This window comes from Arachis ipaensis, chromosome B4 (assembly GCF_059453495.1).
Source record: "Arachis ipaensis isolate K30076 ecotype BB chromosome B4, ASM5945349v1, whole genome shotgun sequence".
Classification (NCBI taxonomy): domain Eukaryota; kingdom Viridiplantae; phylum Streptophyta; class Magnoliopsida; order Fabales; family Fabaceae; genus Arachis; species Arachis ipaensis.
The window spans coordinates 135,859,888-135,874,343 of record NC_142439.1 but is presented as its reverse complement, the minus strand read 5'-3'; the positions used below and the strand labels follow the sequence as shown (position 1 = coordinate 135,874,343).

General features: G+C 33.1%; 1 protein-coding gene and 1 pseudogene across 1 annotated transcript; one reads left to right on the top strand and one right to left on the bottom strand.

Annotated features, from left to right (window-relative positions):
• Nucleotides 1-315: 315 nt before the first annotated feature.
• On the bottom strand, nt 316-3,653 carry PUB15 (Plant U-Box 15). The gene is made up of 4 exons (XM_016341250.3): nt 3,184-3,653; nt 2,939-3,055; nt 2,232-2,657; nt 316-1,550 (listed from the first exon to the last, which is right to left on the bottom strand). The coding sequence occupies exons 1-4, from the start codon at nt 3,484-3,486 to the stop codon at nt 498-500; spliced, it is 1,899 nt and encodes a 632-aa protein (XP_016196736.2). The 5' UTR covers nt 3,487-3,653; the 3' UTR covers nt 316-497.
• A 4,072-nt stretch (nt 3,654-7,725) lies between these two features.
• Nucleotides 7,726-9,117, top strand: LOC148569362 (uncharacterized; annotated as a pseudogene).
• The last annotated feature ends 5,339 nt before the right edge of the window (nt 9,118-14,456 follow it).

Below are 14,456 nucleotides of genomic sequence, written 5' to 3'. Positions count from 1 at the left end.
ATGCCTTAGCCACAAACACTCAACAAATTTTGCCTAGAAGAATGCAGAAACCAAAACATAGCCCTGATAATTAACAAGAGAATGCATCTGTAAGATAATGTATTTTAAATCCCACAGTTAATTCGTCTAGAATTAGTGAATTACTTACATATAATTATATAAATACCTCAACGACAATACAACATAGCTTCAATATATAATTTTTTCTCAACAATAATATAACAGTATACTAGAAAGAAGAACAACATTAAGACGTAACATAAGCCTCCTAATCATTCATGAATAACAACATAATACTTTACAAATATACTCATATGCACATAATTCTTTAATTTACAATATAATTTTCCTAAACTAATTTAGGAGAAAAGTATAACTATCAAACAAGTATATTTTTGTACATCAAAATAAGTGGCAATAGTTGGTTAATTAATTTACAATTTTACAATGATTAAAGGGGAAAAAAAACCTACAATAATGGAGAAGCAAAGATGAAACTAAATTTGCTCACTCCTACTTATAAGATCTAAGAGAGCATTTGCTTTCCTCTGTGCTCTATTTGTTCCACTCCCTTTGATCTGAATCAAATGCTCATAAACTCCATACTGAAGTGCTGCAAGTATATAAGAGTAGTTATTTGTACACAACTCCAGGAGCACAGAAGCAGCACACTCCTTGTTCTTGGGGGTCCCATCCTTAATGAACTCAACAAGTGTCTCGATAAATGACAGTTGTCCAATCTCCTGCCTCCCCTCGGAAATCGAGGAGAGGAGTAACAGAATGGACAGCGCCTCGTCAATCATGTTCGTTTTTGTGTCTTTAAGCAACTGAAGCAAAGGTGCGACAATACCAGCACTAATTGCCCGACTTTTATTTGCATGGTTAAGGGACAAATTAAAGAGTGCTGTAATAGCATCTTTTTTCCCTCTAACTGTTCCATTCCTCAAAAGTTTCACCAATGGTGGAATCCCATTTGACAATCCCACAAGTTCTTTGTTCTCATCAAGCATTGAGAGACTAAACAAACATGCTGCTGAATTTTCCTTAGCAACAATGCTTCCATTCTCCAAAACTTCTATGATTGCTGGAATAGCACCTTCTTTTGATATTAGCCTCTTGTTCTTCTCATCAATGGAAAGATTCAACAATGCTGTCACAGCATGTTCTTGAATCTTTGAATCCGGATAAGATAAGATTTGTATCAATGGTGGTATTCCTCCATGCTCAGCAACCAAGATCCGATTCTCGGGGCTTTCTTTCGACAGCATTCGAATCTTCTCGACCGCTCTTCTCTGTTCTTCTAAATGAATTGATGATAGGCTTTCAACCAAAGGTGGGATTTCTTGTATGTTGATAATTGGACCATTGTTTTGGCTTGAAGATTTGAACTTCTTTGGTAGTTTGAAGTGGTTTTTTTCACACCATTCTTCAATTATGCTCTTTAAGGCACAATTTGGTGCTAGTTGCAAGTGATCAAGGGTTTGCCTTGTCTTTGGGCAGGTATTATGTTTGGATTCAAACCATTTCACTATGCTTTCCCTTTCATATGTCTTTGGTGGAGAAACATATTGATAAGAAAAACACAAACAAAGAAGAAAAGGTAGTAAAAGTTTTGTTAGCATCATATATATGTAGAAAAGGCATCAAATTTCATTTTTTCAACTAGTACTTAATACAGTTAACATCCATATTATGTTTTGTACTTAATTGTCAAATGGAATTCAACAAAAGAATATGAACTTACAGCAATCAAAAGAATGTAGTTTTTACTCTGATCTTCATCTAGGGGTTACCTAATCAATGTCTAAGATTAAAAGATTGAAGATTTATATTAACAAGTTAATTAAAAAACCTTAAGTATTTAACCCATTAATTAAAATGAAAATCCTAACAATCTTCCCTTTCTAATACTTTATTGTTATGGGTCATTGTTATCTCCCATTTCACCCATTTTTAATACAAGTACTCAACATAATATGAATTCATAATTTGATGTATACATTATTTTTGTCCTTTTCTATTCTAAAGTTTAAGGCTACTTGACCTGAAGAAGGGAACTAAGTTCCACATATCCAAATATATTTTGTTTTACTTTCTTCTTTCTTCCTTTGTTAATATGCTAAAATTAAGAATTCATATAACACTTTTTCTTATTAAATTAGAGAAAGATTAAATAATTTAAATATAAAAATAATTCTAACTAAAAGCAAGTACTTTCTTTCTATTATTACCTGTCCACTTGCAATAATAACAGGATCTGTCATGATTTCAAGGGTTATAGGACAAAGAAACTCATGAGGAATAACCAAAGATATGCTCTTCACAAGCACCCTAGGCAGGACAGGATCATCAAGAACACTTGTTTCTTCCATGCCAGCAATTCTCTTTAACTTGTTAAGGAGGCCAATTATTTTCTTGGTGCTATCTACTTGTTGCCCTTTTCTTTCATCAGCCAGTTGCTTGATCGCCAAGGTTTCTATCTTAAGATCCTCAACCCTTTGAAGCTCTAGTTTCTTTGCTAGCCTCTCAATGATGGCGCTGTCGGCGCTCCGTTGCTCGTCGCCGGATAACACCACCATCATATCCATTGCAAGCTCCATGTCCTGCGTATCCGTCCTCCTCCTCGCCCGCTTCAGCTGAGTGTGCATCAGCTCAATCTGCATAATAGAACTCCCAGTTATTTTTCTATGCAAATCATGGTGGTTGTTCATAAAATGTTCATTAATTATTTTCAGAAACACTTGATTATTCACTATGAAAATATTATACGAAGATGATAGTTAAGAATTATTAGATAATTTGATATATATTTATTTTATTAAACTGTTTGACATAATACGTGTATACATCTCAACTATTTTGTTCGAACATTTTCACGTAAGTAATCATCCGACAAATTAATTAAATTTGGAGATGAGAAAAATGAAAACAGACCTACCTGTTCTCTGACTTCATCTGAGATTCCTAATTCCTCACAAGGCACATCTTCAAATGCTTGACTCAATTTCTCATAAACACCTTGAAATTTTATCATATATGCCTCCGTCTCCATTGCCTTAAACACAAATTAAACCAAATTATAAATAATCAATCAAATATACATTATCCAATTTATATTTGAACATTTCGTATTTATTTTTTTATTTTTTATTTTTTAATGTTGTCATAAGAGAAGGTTCTTACAAGGAGAATTTTGCTTCCTTGGCTACATAACCTCAAGAGTTCCTTGGCAAACAAGAGTGCATCCCTAAGTTTCTTCAACCAAACGATGCCGTTTTCGTGGAAGGGCTCCGGAATATCTCGGAGCTCTTCCACGATAGGCAGCATGAGTTTGAACCGCCGCACCAAGTTGTGACATTCTTTTCTCTGTGTCTTTCTATACTGTCCGAATTGCGCAACCGATTCAATGACGCGTTGGATTTCCTCCACCGCTTCGTGTCCCTCTCCTTCTTCTTCCTCTTCCTCTAATGCGTGTGCATTTGCCATGGATAACGTTTCTCGTGGTTCCTCCCTATTTGTCTCTCTATAGTTTTGGCTATAGCAACGCCATGCGCGTCGCTACGGATAGATTCTATTATGAAAATAGTAGATATTGTTGAGAACAGAGGAAAAAACAGATTGACATCAAACTCATCTTAGCGCTCGGGGGTAAAAAAAACGAAATCATGTAAAATGGGTTGCTATATACCAACATTTATTAATTTTGTTATTTTGGTTTCGAGTTTTACTGTTTTAGTGATAAACAAATATCCATACCATTATTTTTTCCGCTATACATGATATTCAAGTGTCTGCATTAAAGAAATAAGAATAACTTGTTGTCTATATATATAAAAGAAATAATAATAACATTTAATAAAGTGAAAATTTTTAACCAATAATATTTATGAAAAAAAAACTAAATATATTTAATTATACGTATAGATATATATAGAATATATTTAGATTAAAAAATACATATTAAAAAAATATTTAATAATACATGTAAATATACTTAAATATATGAAACTAAATTTGATACCTGAACAACCACCAATCAAATAAAAATACACTACATCCTAATTTAATACTACTAATTAAATTTAAGATAATTTTCTCTTTTAACTCTATTAATTCACATTGTTCACATATTGTTCAAAAATATTGTTAGTTACCTATATTTTTTTTATTTTTAATGCCTAAATATATACATATTTAATTATATGTGATTACAAAACATTATATATTAACAAGAAAGAAAAGGCCAATGAGTTATAGCTCAAATGACATAATCTCCCCATACTCATTTAAGAGGTCGCGGATTCGAGTCCTATCTTTGGTAAAAAAAAAAAAAAACAAAAAAAAAACAAGAATAGTTTAAGAAAAGAATTAGTTCTGTTAACATAATCGATTGAATTGACAACTGTAATGTATATTAAGCCGTTACAATTTTTCTGCCACTTTTTTAAAAATTATTATCATATTATTCATTTATCTTATCTTTAAAATTCTATCTTCAATTTTTTAAGTTTTTATTTTGATTTAAATATCATAATTTTATCTTTTTCAATACATTAATAATTGGTGAATAATCTATCATCAATTTGTTTTTCAATTATCCAATTCTATCATTGTAATCGTTCATCAATTTCCTTATTATTAATTTGTTCATCGTTTTTGTTCATTTTTGTCCATCTTCTTAATATCTATTTTTTTTATTATTTATTCATCTTTTCAATATCCAATTTTTATTCATAGTTATGCGATCATCACGGTTATAGTAATCACAATCTACAAAAATTCAATTAATTTATTCATTATAGTAATCAATTAGTTCGTGAAAGAGTCTTTTTCATCTAATATTATTTAAAAAATAATCCATTGTTTTGATTCCAAAATCGAGGTTAATGAATAAAATTTTTTATTTTGCAATTCTTGTTTTATTAGTTAAGGTCGTCTGCGTCATGTATTAAAAAGTATATAGATATTATTTGAAGTATAATTTTTAATATGTTAAAACTGTTCAATTAGTCACGATTAAATAATAGTAAAAGTTACAAATTTTCGAACACAAAAATAAATGGAATTAGAAATCAGACCTATGTTAGTTTGATTTGTATATAGCCTTAACGTGAGAATTGAAATCTCATTAGAAGTGAAATCAGTGCTATTTTTTTATACCAAAATAAAAAATAGAATTTGAATTCCATACAGAATTCTATTCCAAGGGTTAATCAATACAAAATACATTATTCTAAAAATTGATAAGAAATAAAAAAAATTCTATGTAAAGATTAAAAAATATCAATTTATGTCACAAGCATCTAAAGAATGGAAATAACATTAATATATGCAAACATATAAATAGAATGCAAATAAAATATTTTTTTATAAACAAATTAATTATATAAAATAAAATATAATTGACAAGACATATTATTTATATGACATAGTTGTTGAAATAATAAATAAAAATGACATTACTTCATCGTAAAAATATGAGTTTTTTAATTTATATATCATACCAATCGATTGAATAGATAAAAAATTTTAATCACATACAAATTTCAATCGATTGTATTATCATACCAATCGATTAAATAAGAAAATATTCTTGTTGCTTTGTGAAATTCAATCGATTGTGTAACAATTTCAATCGAGTGAATTTTGAAAAAACCTATATTACCGTGCGAAATTTAATCGATTGTTTTCGTTATTTTTATTTCTAATGGTTAATAAGCATAATAGAGGAATAAAAAATAATAATTTATAAAATAAAAAATAGATTTAATAATTAAATAATATATAAATAATTAAATTGTAATTAAAATTAAATAAAAATTATTTAGTCATTATTAAAAAAACTTAAAAAAATATGTTTTTTTGATTGGACTATTTAATATACAAACATTATGAATCGTCAAATCTTATGCCTACTAAGCAAGTCTTACCTTTTTCCTGGATGTAAGTTGTGATGCTTTTTTACATGTTTATATTCTCACTTCCTTCTCCCTTCGTGCTTGATATGCTATTCTTATCTTGATATGATTATCTTGATGTGCTTATAGTTTCCATGTTTGTGTTGGAAATAAAGGAGAAAGCAGGCTTCTTGGTACAATGAAAAAGGTGATTATTACATTTTATTCTTATAGTTCTAAGGATAAATAGCCTCTCATCCAAGTGAAAAGAAGAGTAAACTAGAAAAATGGTCCTTAACAAAGATTTTTCAGTATAAATTTAAATAGTTGATTGCATGTATAAAGTTGATTCTTAGCACAGAAATAGTGAAGCCTTACTGCAATTTTTTTTGTAACATGATTATAAAAGTGAAACATTTATATTATTAAAATTTGGTGATTTTACGTCGAGTTAAAATTATTTTATGATTTTTTTTGTTAATGGCCAAAAATTATTTTTTAAAAAATAAATAATATAGAGATTGAGTTTTGACCTTTTTTTTTAGTCACTTAAATAAGCTAAACAAAAAAAATAAGAAAAATAAAAGACCTGCTTAATAGATATATCATGGTTATTAAAATCGAACTGGTAATTAATCCAGTCATACGACTGGGTCATTGAGTTACTAGTTTAACCGGTGAATTATTGATTTATCCGGTTGACCCAATTATAATTAAATAAAAATATAAAATTATAGAAATAAAATTAAAAGTTAAATACATATTTTCAAAAATATATTAATAACAATCAAATATCAATTCTTAGATATAATTTATGATGCAAAATGAGATAATAAATTAGTCACTAGTACAAAATACTTTCTCAATTTAAATGAACAAGAAAAAAAAAACAAAAGATAACACAATCAATATCAACATATTAATATGTTTGTATACTATGTGTTGTTACTTGTTTGGTATCTATATCAATCCATATTTAAAAGGATAAAAAATAAATAAAAATTCATTTATAGTTTATTGAGTAATTACCCAAATCAGTCCCGAAGATTTTAAAATCGGACGTTTTAGTCCCCGAAGAAAATTAATACCCAAATTAGTCCCCATGGTTTCTCTTCGGCGGCCAAAACAATCCCCAGACCCATTTCTCCATTTTATGCCACCGGAAAAAGCTGAAGTGGCACAGTAAGTCGCCAGCGTGTCCACCAATAAGTACAGGTGTCATAGAAGGACAAATTAGTCCCCAGCCACCTCATGAAAACAGCGTCGTTTAGGGCTTGGCACCAAACGTTGATTTTATTGGGAGACACAAGGTCAGGCTTCTTCTTCTCTACTTCAACCCGTTTCTATTCAAATAGAAACCAAACCCCACACATTCTTCAAACTGTTACAGAGAAGGTGACTGTCAATGCATCACACCTAATCTCCCAGAGCACCTGAAGAATTCGATCACCAACGCTAGCATTGGGTGACTCTGTTGAGGCGTCGCTCCCGAAACAGCAGCAACGATTGGCGCGCAAGACTGGGGGAAGTGCATGTTACGATCGTTGAACATGTTCATTGAGGAAGGTGAGCTTGTATTCTCTTTCTTATGTTGATTAGATTTATGAAATTTTGAATTAGTTAAGTACAATGCTGAATGTCACCATTACAGAGTATGTTGGATTTTGAGTTTATGTTCTGTGATAATTATGGAGTATAATGGTTTGGTTGTTATGTTGTGACTGTATAGTATTTGGTTAGGGTTCAGTTACAAAAATTCTCAAAATAGAGTAGTTTAGGGTTTGATGATTCTATTTGTTGATTTCAAGTATGTTTTACTTGCAGTTAGATGGAGGATTATGTAGTTCCTGTTTTCCACCACGGTGGACATTTTGTAAGGGATAACCAGGGAGTTCTTCTATATATTGATGGAAAAGTGCACAAATTTCCTAAGATGGATATTGACCTCATATGCTTCTTTGATCTGGAAACTCTGTTCAAAGGTTTAGGCTATTTAGATTACAAGGCTATGTACTGGTTTGATCCTAAGGCTCCTGACTTGGAGAGGGGGCTGCACCCTATAAAAGGAGATTTGAAGATTAATCATTTGCGTGAGAATAAATAGATGAACCAGGAGACTGACGAGTTTTATCTATCTTTCAATCACCCGATAATGGTTACTCCACCAGAGGACATCAATTTGGACTTTGATGCTGATGCAGATGTTGAGGAGGAGTCTAGTGATGACGGGTATGAAACGACAGAGGATGAACCATATAGACCCCCCCTCCCAACAGGATTTGAGGATGAAGATAGTGACTCAGATTGTTTGATTGTGAAGAGAAATACTAGAAAAGTTGGCAAAAAAATAGAGGGTGGTGTAGGAATGAAGATCTCACAGAGGAATATAGGTGCAAGAAGGAAGGCTTTAAAAGAGAATAAGAAAGCTACAGATGGGTCAAGTACAATTAAGCCAAGCATGGATGTCCAAAAAATTGTCAAGACAAAGACTAATGGAGCTACTGGTTCTGGATCAAAGTTTGCATGCCCAAACAAGTCAAGGGCTGCTGTTGCTGCTAGACCCAACATTGGGGCTCCAAAAAATGCTAGACAAAAAGGTCATGGGTCAACTTCATTTGGCCTAACTGCAAATAGGCCAAAAACTGTTAGAACAAGGGCTGGATTGCCAAATTTTGAGGCTGCCAATGCTGCTAATCCTACTAATAGTAGTGGTGAAGATGAGGCTGAGGAAAATATTGAAGAAGAAGATCCAATTTTTGAGTATGAATCAGAGACATTATTGACTCCGAAAAGCTCTGAAGATGAGAGAGATAGGTATGAATTTCCTCAATTTAATGAAGGTGTTGGATTTGGGGAGGTAAACTTTGAGTTGGGAATGGAGTTTGCCACAATTGAAAGTTTTAAGAATGCTCTTAAGGATCATGTAATTTTTGAGAAGAGAAAAATTAGGTACATAAAGAATGATCAAAGGAGGGTTAGATGCGATTGTGAACATGGGATGGAGAGGATTAAAAAGCCGAGAAAGCCAAAGGGGGGCAATGCTTCAAATGAGAGTGAAGGAGATGTGAATGACGGTGAGCACAATGTGAATGAAGCTGCTGTGACTGATGAGACTGTGACAACTGAGGCTGTCAAAGTTGATGTTAGGGATATGAATGCTGGAACTAAGGATGGTGTTATTGATGGAACTGGTAGTACCAAGTTGAATCCTTGTCCATAGCTAATTTACTGTGTATGGAATAATCAGCTTAAGAGTTACCAAATCAAGACTTATACTCCTCATCACACTTGTGCTAGAGAATTTGGAAGCAACATGGCAGATCAGAAGTGGGTAGCCAAGAAGCTGGAGAAGAGGCTTCGAACTCAGCCTCACATGACCCTGAGTGAGGCTTATAAGCACATCAAGATCGACTACAATGTTATGATTAATGGGAAGATGGTATATAGGGCCCTCAAGGAAGCAAGGGAGTGTGTGATTGGCAACGAGAGAGCACAATGCAGCAAGTTGAGGGACTATCTAACAGAGATACATAGGAGTAACTCAGGGAGCTCTACCATTCTTGATGTGACACCCATCCCTCAGTTCCTTCCACTGTTTAACAGACTATACATCTCTCTAGATGCATGTAAAAGGGGTTTTAAAGTTGGGTGTAGAAAATTAATCGGTCTTGATGGTTGCTTCTTGAAGGGATACTTTGGGGGCCAGCTATTGTCCGCTGTAAGTCAAGATGCGAATAATCACTTCTATGTGATAGCATTCGCTATTGTTGAAAGTGAAACAAAGGAGAGTTGGAAGTGGTTCCTCACCTTGTTACAAGAAGATCTTTGAGATCAATACATTCATGGATGGAATTTTATCTCAGACCAATAAAAGGTATTCTTTTAACTTAGTTGTTTTCGGGTTTAGGGTGAAGTTAATTTATTTGTGATTATTTATCTTACTTGATGGTTATATACTAACAAGCACTTGGTTGGAGAATGGGAGGCTTTATATTAATACGTGGCTTTTACTTTCATTTAATTAACCATGTGTGCACTTCTTTATCTTCACTATTTTTTACTTAACATTGTTAGTTCAATTTAGTTGTGATTAAGTTATAGTTCAATTGCTGATTATGTAACATTATTGGACTATTTTGCTTCTATGTTGTGTGAACGAATTATAAGTTATTTAATAACAGAACATTATGAACGACTTCTATGTTTTAATGGTAGAATAGATGATACATTTTCTTAGGACTAGATGTCTTCTAGTTGATTGCTCTAGTGATGTTATCAATATATTGCTTATTATGGCATGTTATTTCCAATTTAAGCTGTGTTTATTTGCTTGCAATTAGGGATTGTTGCTTGTTATAACAATTCAGTTGCTATTTATTGCCTGTTATTTCTAATTTAAGTTGTCTTTATTTACTTGCTCTTAGGGATTGTTGCCGGCACTAAAGGAGGTGATGCCACATGCTCATCACCGAAATTGTGTCAGGCATATATGAAAAAAATTTACAAATAGATACAAGGACAAGCAAGTCAAGAATGTTGTGTGGGAATGTGCTAAATGCACTACTGATGCTGAATTCCAAGCAAGTATGAAGAAGTTGAAAAGGATCAATGAAAAAGCATGGAGTTATCTAGCAAAATTTGAGCCTACTTGCTGGACCAAAGCTCACTTTAGTCACGGACCTAAGTGTGACAACCTCACCAATAACATGTGTGAGGTTTGGAACGCAAAAAAATTAAACTACCGGTCAAAACCAATTCTTACAATGTGTGAGTAGCTTCGGTGCTATATCATGCGATGGATGACCAAGTACAAACAAGTATTGGAGACACACATCGGAACTGAGATCGTACCTACTCAACAGAAAAGGCTTGATGACATTATGAAGGATGTTAGATATTGGCAGCCAGTTTGGGTTGGTAACGATGAAAGGAGAGTCTTCGAGGTTCAACAAGGCTCCAAGAAACTTTCTGTCAACCTGTCTATAAACAAATGCACATGCAATATTTGGCAATTAACCGGTATACTCACTAAATTTTGTTAGTTAATTTATAGTTGTTAAGTTACACTTGTATGTTACTAAATACATTGTAATTGTAGGTCTTCCTTGCGTTCATGCACTTGCTGCCAAAGCTAGAAGGGGTGATAGACCTGAGACATATGTCCACCCTCTGCTTAAGATTGGGGCAGCAATAGCAACGTACCAACATTGCATACAACCTGTTAATTCTGAGGAATATTAGAAGAAGACAAATTATCTAAAACCAATTCTCCCAAAGCTAAAGAGGCCAGTTGGCAGACCCGTCAAGAGAAGAAGAAAAGAGTCATCCGAGACTGAAGTGAGCAGAACTGACGGCAACAAAGTTAAGAGGACATTTCGGGTTACTTGTAGCAAGTGTGGAGAGGTTGGCCATAATTACAAGACTTGCAAAGGACCTCCAGCAGCAACAACTAGATGTCCAACTAATCCAAATAGAAGAAAGACAAAGGCTGGTGCAAATCCTGGAACATCAAACCAACCTGCAGAGGAGATACATTTCTCACAATCAGCACCCCAGGTGCAGGTAAACCACCAACAATAATGTACTAATTGTTGCTCGCGATGACTAAATTGAGTTTTTAAGGCTTCTATAGGGACTTAGGTGGATATTTTAAAAATCATTGGGGACTTATATGTCTTTTTTTAAATTCTACAAGGACTAACTTGAATTTCTATTTGGCTAATTTTTTTATTATTTCAGAATATGGTCGATCATCCTAATGCACCAGGTTTTGTGTCTAGTATGGTGAGTAAAAAACTAAATGTAAAGATCTGTAATTTGTGTTACTGCACTGTTAGATTTGCTACCATAAATTTGTTTACTCTTTGCATGAGCTATCTTCTTTATTATAGGGTGCAGAAAAATTCTAGAGTGACAATTCTCCAAAGTGCAAGGGCCAAGCAGCCTATCATTAGACCACAATATCCTGCACCAGTCCAGTCTAGCACTCCACCTCCTATTCCACCACCTAGACCAAGTCAAGGCGTCTCGGCAGAAACAATTGCAGCGGTAAGTAAGGGTACTACATCAAGGATGTTCCAGTTTATTCCAAATCCTGGGTTCAAGCATCCGAGACAGAAGTGAATGAAGACAAATGATTATACTTTTTGATTTAATAGTTTGGTTTGTATTTTGGTAATGAGCTTTCAAGTTGATGGACCTAAACTTGAAATACTCTTAATTTAGAGATTGATAATAGAGTAGTGTGGATGAAACTTTTGTTGCAAATTATGTTTCGGCTCATGTATGGTCGAATTCTGACTTTAGTTTAAGTTGCTACTATGACAATTATGTTGTTTTTATTAGGTCGAATCTGTGACTTGCATTCTATGATTTGAAGTTGTTATTTTCATGCTACGTGTTCCTGAATGACGAACTGGATTTCCGCTAGTTTAGAATTTTAATAAAAATATATTCGCGTTGGTAGTATAGTTTCTAAACCAACAGAGAATCCTTTCGTACAAAAATTTGATTGTCACAAGTAACAAAACCTAATAAAATTTATAACCGAAGTATTTAAACCTCGGGTCGTCTCTCAAGGAATTGCAGGGAAGTATGATTTATTATTGGTTATGGAAAAAGTATATTTTGTTTTAGGTTTTTAAAATAAGGAACAAGTAATTTAAATGACAAGAAAAATAAATTAATAATTAGAAAATCTCTTGGCAAGGTATAAGAACTGAAAATCCTATCCTAGTTATCCTTATCAGGTGTGATGATAATTAGATTTTGCTCCCACTTAGTTAACCCTTACTAAATAAAGGAAAGTCAAGTGGACTAATTAACTTGATTCCTCAAGTCCTAGTCAACTCCTGTGGAAAGACTAGCTTTAGAGCGATCCAAATCAATCAGCAATTTCCAATTTTCAATCAACAGCTGAGTCTGATAACTCAAGTGTTACCAATTACTTAACCAAAACCAAAAGGAAAAAAATCTAAATTAACTTAAAAACATTATAAATAGAGTAAAATAATCATAAATCTGAAATACCTCAAATTATATTAATTAAGAAAATCCTAACATGAATGGTTCATAAGCCAAATTGAAAAGATAAATAACAATTAAAGTAATAGAATAAATAAAAGTAGAAAATAAATTAAAGGAACATTGAACCTATGATTGAAGAGAAGTAGCCTAAACATAATAGAAATCCTAAATCCTAATTCCTAAGAGAGAGGAGAGAACCTCTCTCTCTAAAAACTACATCTAAAACCTAAAATTATGAATTATGAAAGTTGTATTTGTTGTTGTATGAATGAATAGATTCTCCCACTTTATAGCCTCCAATCTATGTGTTCTGGGGCAAAAATTAGGTCAAAAACAGCCCAGAAATCGCCCACAGCAATTTCTGATACGTACAGGTCGCTGCAAAGTCACGCAGAAGCGTCGTCCACGCGTTAGCGTGGGTTGGGTTTTTGCCAGGTCACACGTCCGTGTGATCCACACATTCGCGTCACCTGGCTTCGGGGCAGCTATAGCAAATTATATATTTTTGCGAAGCCCCAGATGTTAGCTTTCCAACGCAACTAGAACCGCGTCATTTGGACCTCTATAGCTCAAGTTATGGTCGATTTAGTACCAAGAGGTCAGGCTGGAGAGCTTTAGCAGTTCCTTCAGTTTCTTGTATTCCTTCCACTTTTGCATGCTTTCTTTCCATCCTCTAAGCCATTCCTGCCCTGTAATCCCTGTAATCACTTAACACACATATCACGGCATCGAATGGTAATAAGAGAGGATTAATATTAGCAAATATAAGATCAAAGAAACATGTATTCAATCATAGCACAAAATTCGGAAGGAAAAAGTAAAACTATGCAAATAGTATGAATAAGTGGGTAAAGAGTTGATAAAAACCACTCAATTAAGCACAAGATAAACCATAAAATAGCGGTTCATCACCGAACTTATAAGTAATGGTGCTGTTGCTTTTTTTTTTCGTTATTTATTTTACTACATGGCATAGCAATATGATTTTGTGTTTGGATTCACAAAGGTCATCAACCTGTTTGATTTTGGAAGAAAACTTTTAAGCTGATATATTGCATAAAATTTCTTCTCACAAGAATTTAGATCACAAAAAAAGCATATAAATTTGCATACAGGTTTCAGTGAACTCTTAATCCTAAGATATAACTTACAAAATAGCTATTGTAACTGACAAAATCAACACTAACATTGCAAAAAACATGATAACAAGTACTATATTCGTACATTTACTCTTATCCTCAGCTTTTGGGACTACATTTTTTTGAAGCTCTAACAAATCAATTCTATTTTGCAACTCCATCAGTTTGTGTTCCAAACCAGCATCATTGGTATCATACATGGGTGAAATATCGGCAACAATCTCACCACCACCCATGGTTACATTCTTCACCGAGTCATCATTCTTCAACTTAATATCAAAAATCTTGTCAACCCATGCAAAGAACTTACAATGAGATAAATTTTCCTGCTCATCACACAAAAATAGCTCTTCAACACAAGTCTTATAGAATGTAAATTATTCGAAATCCTACA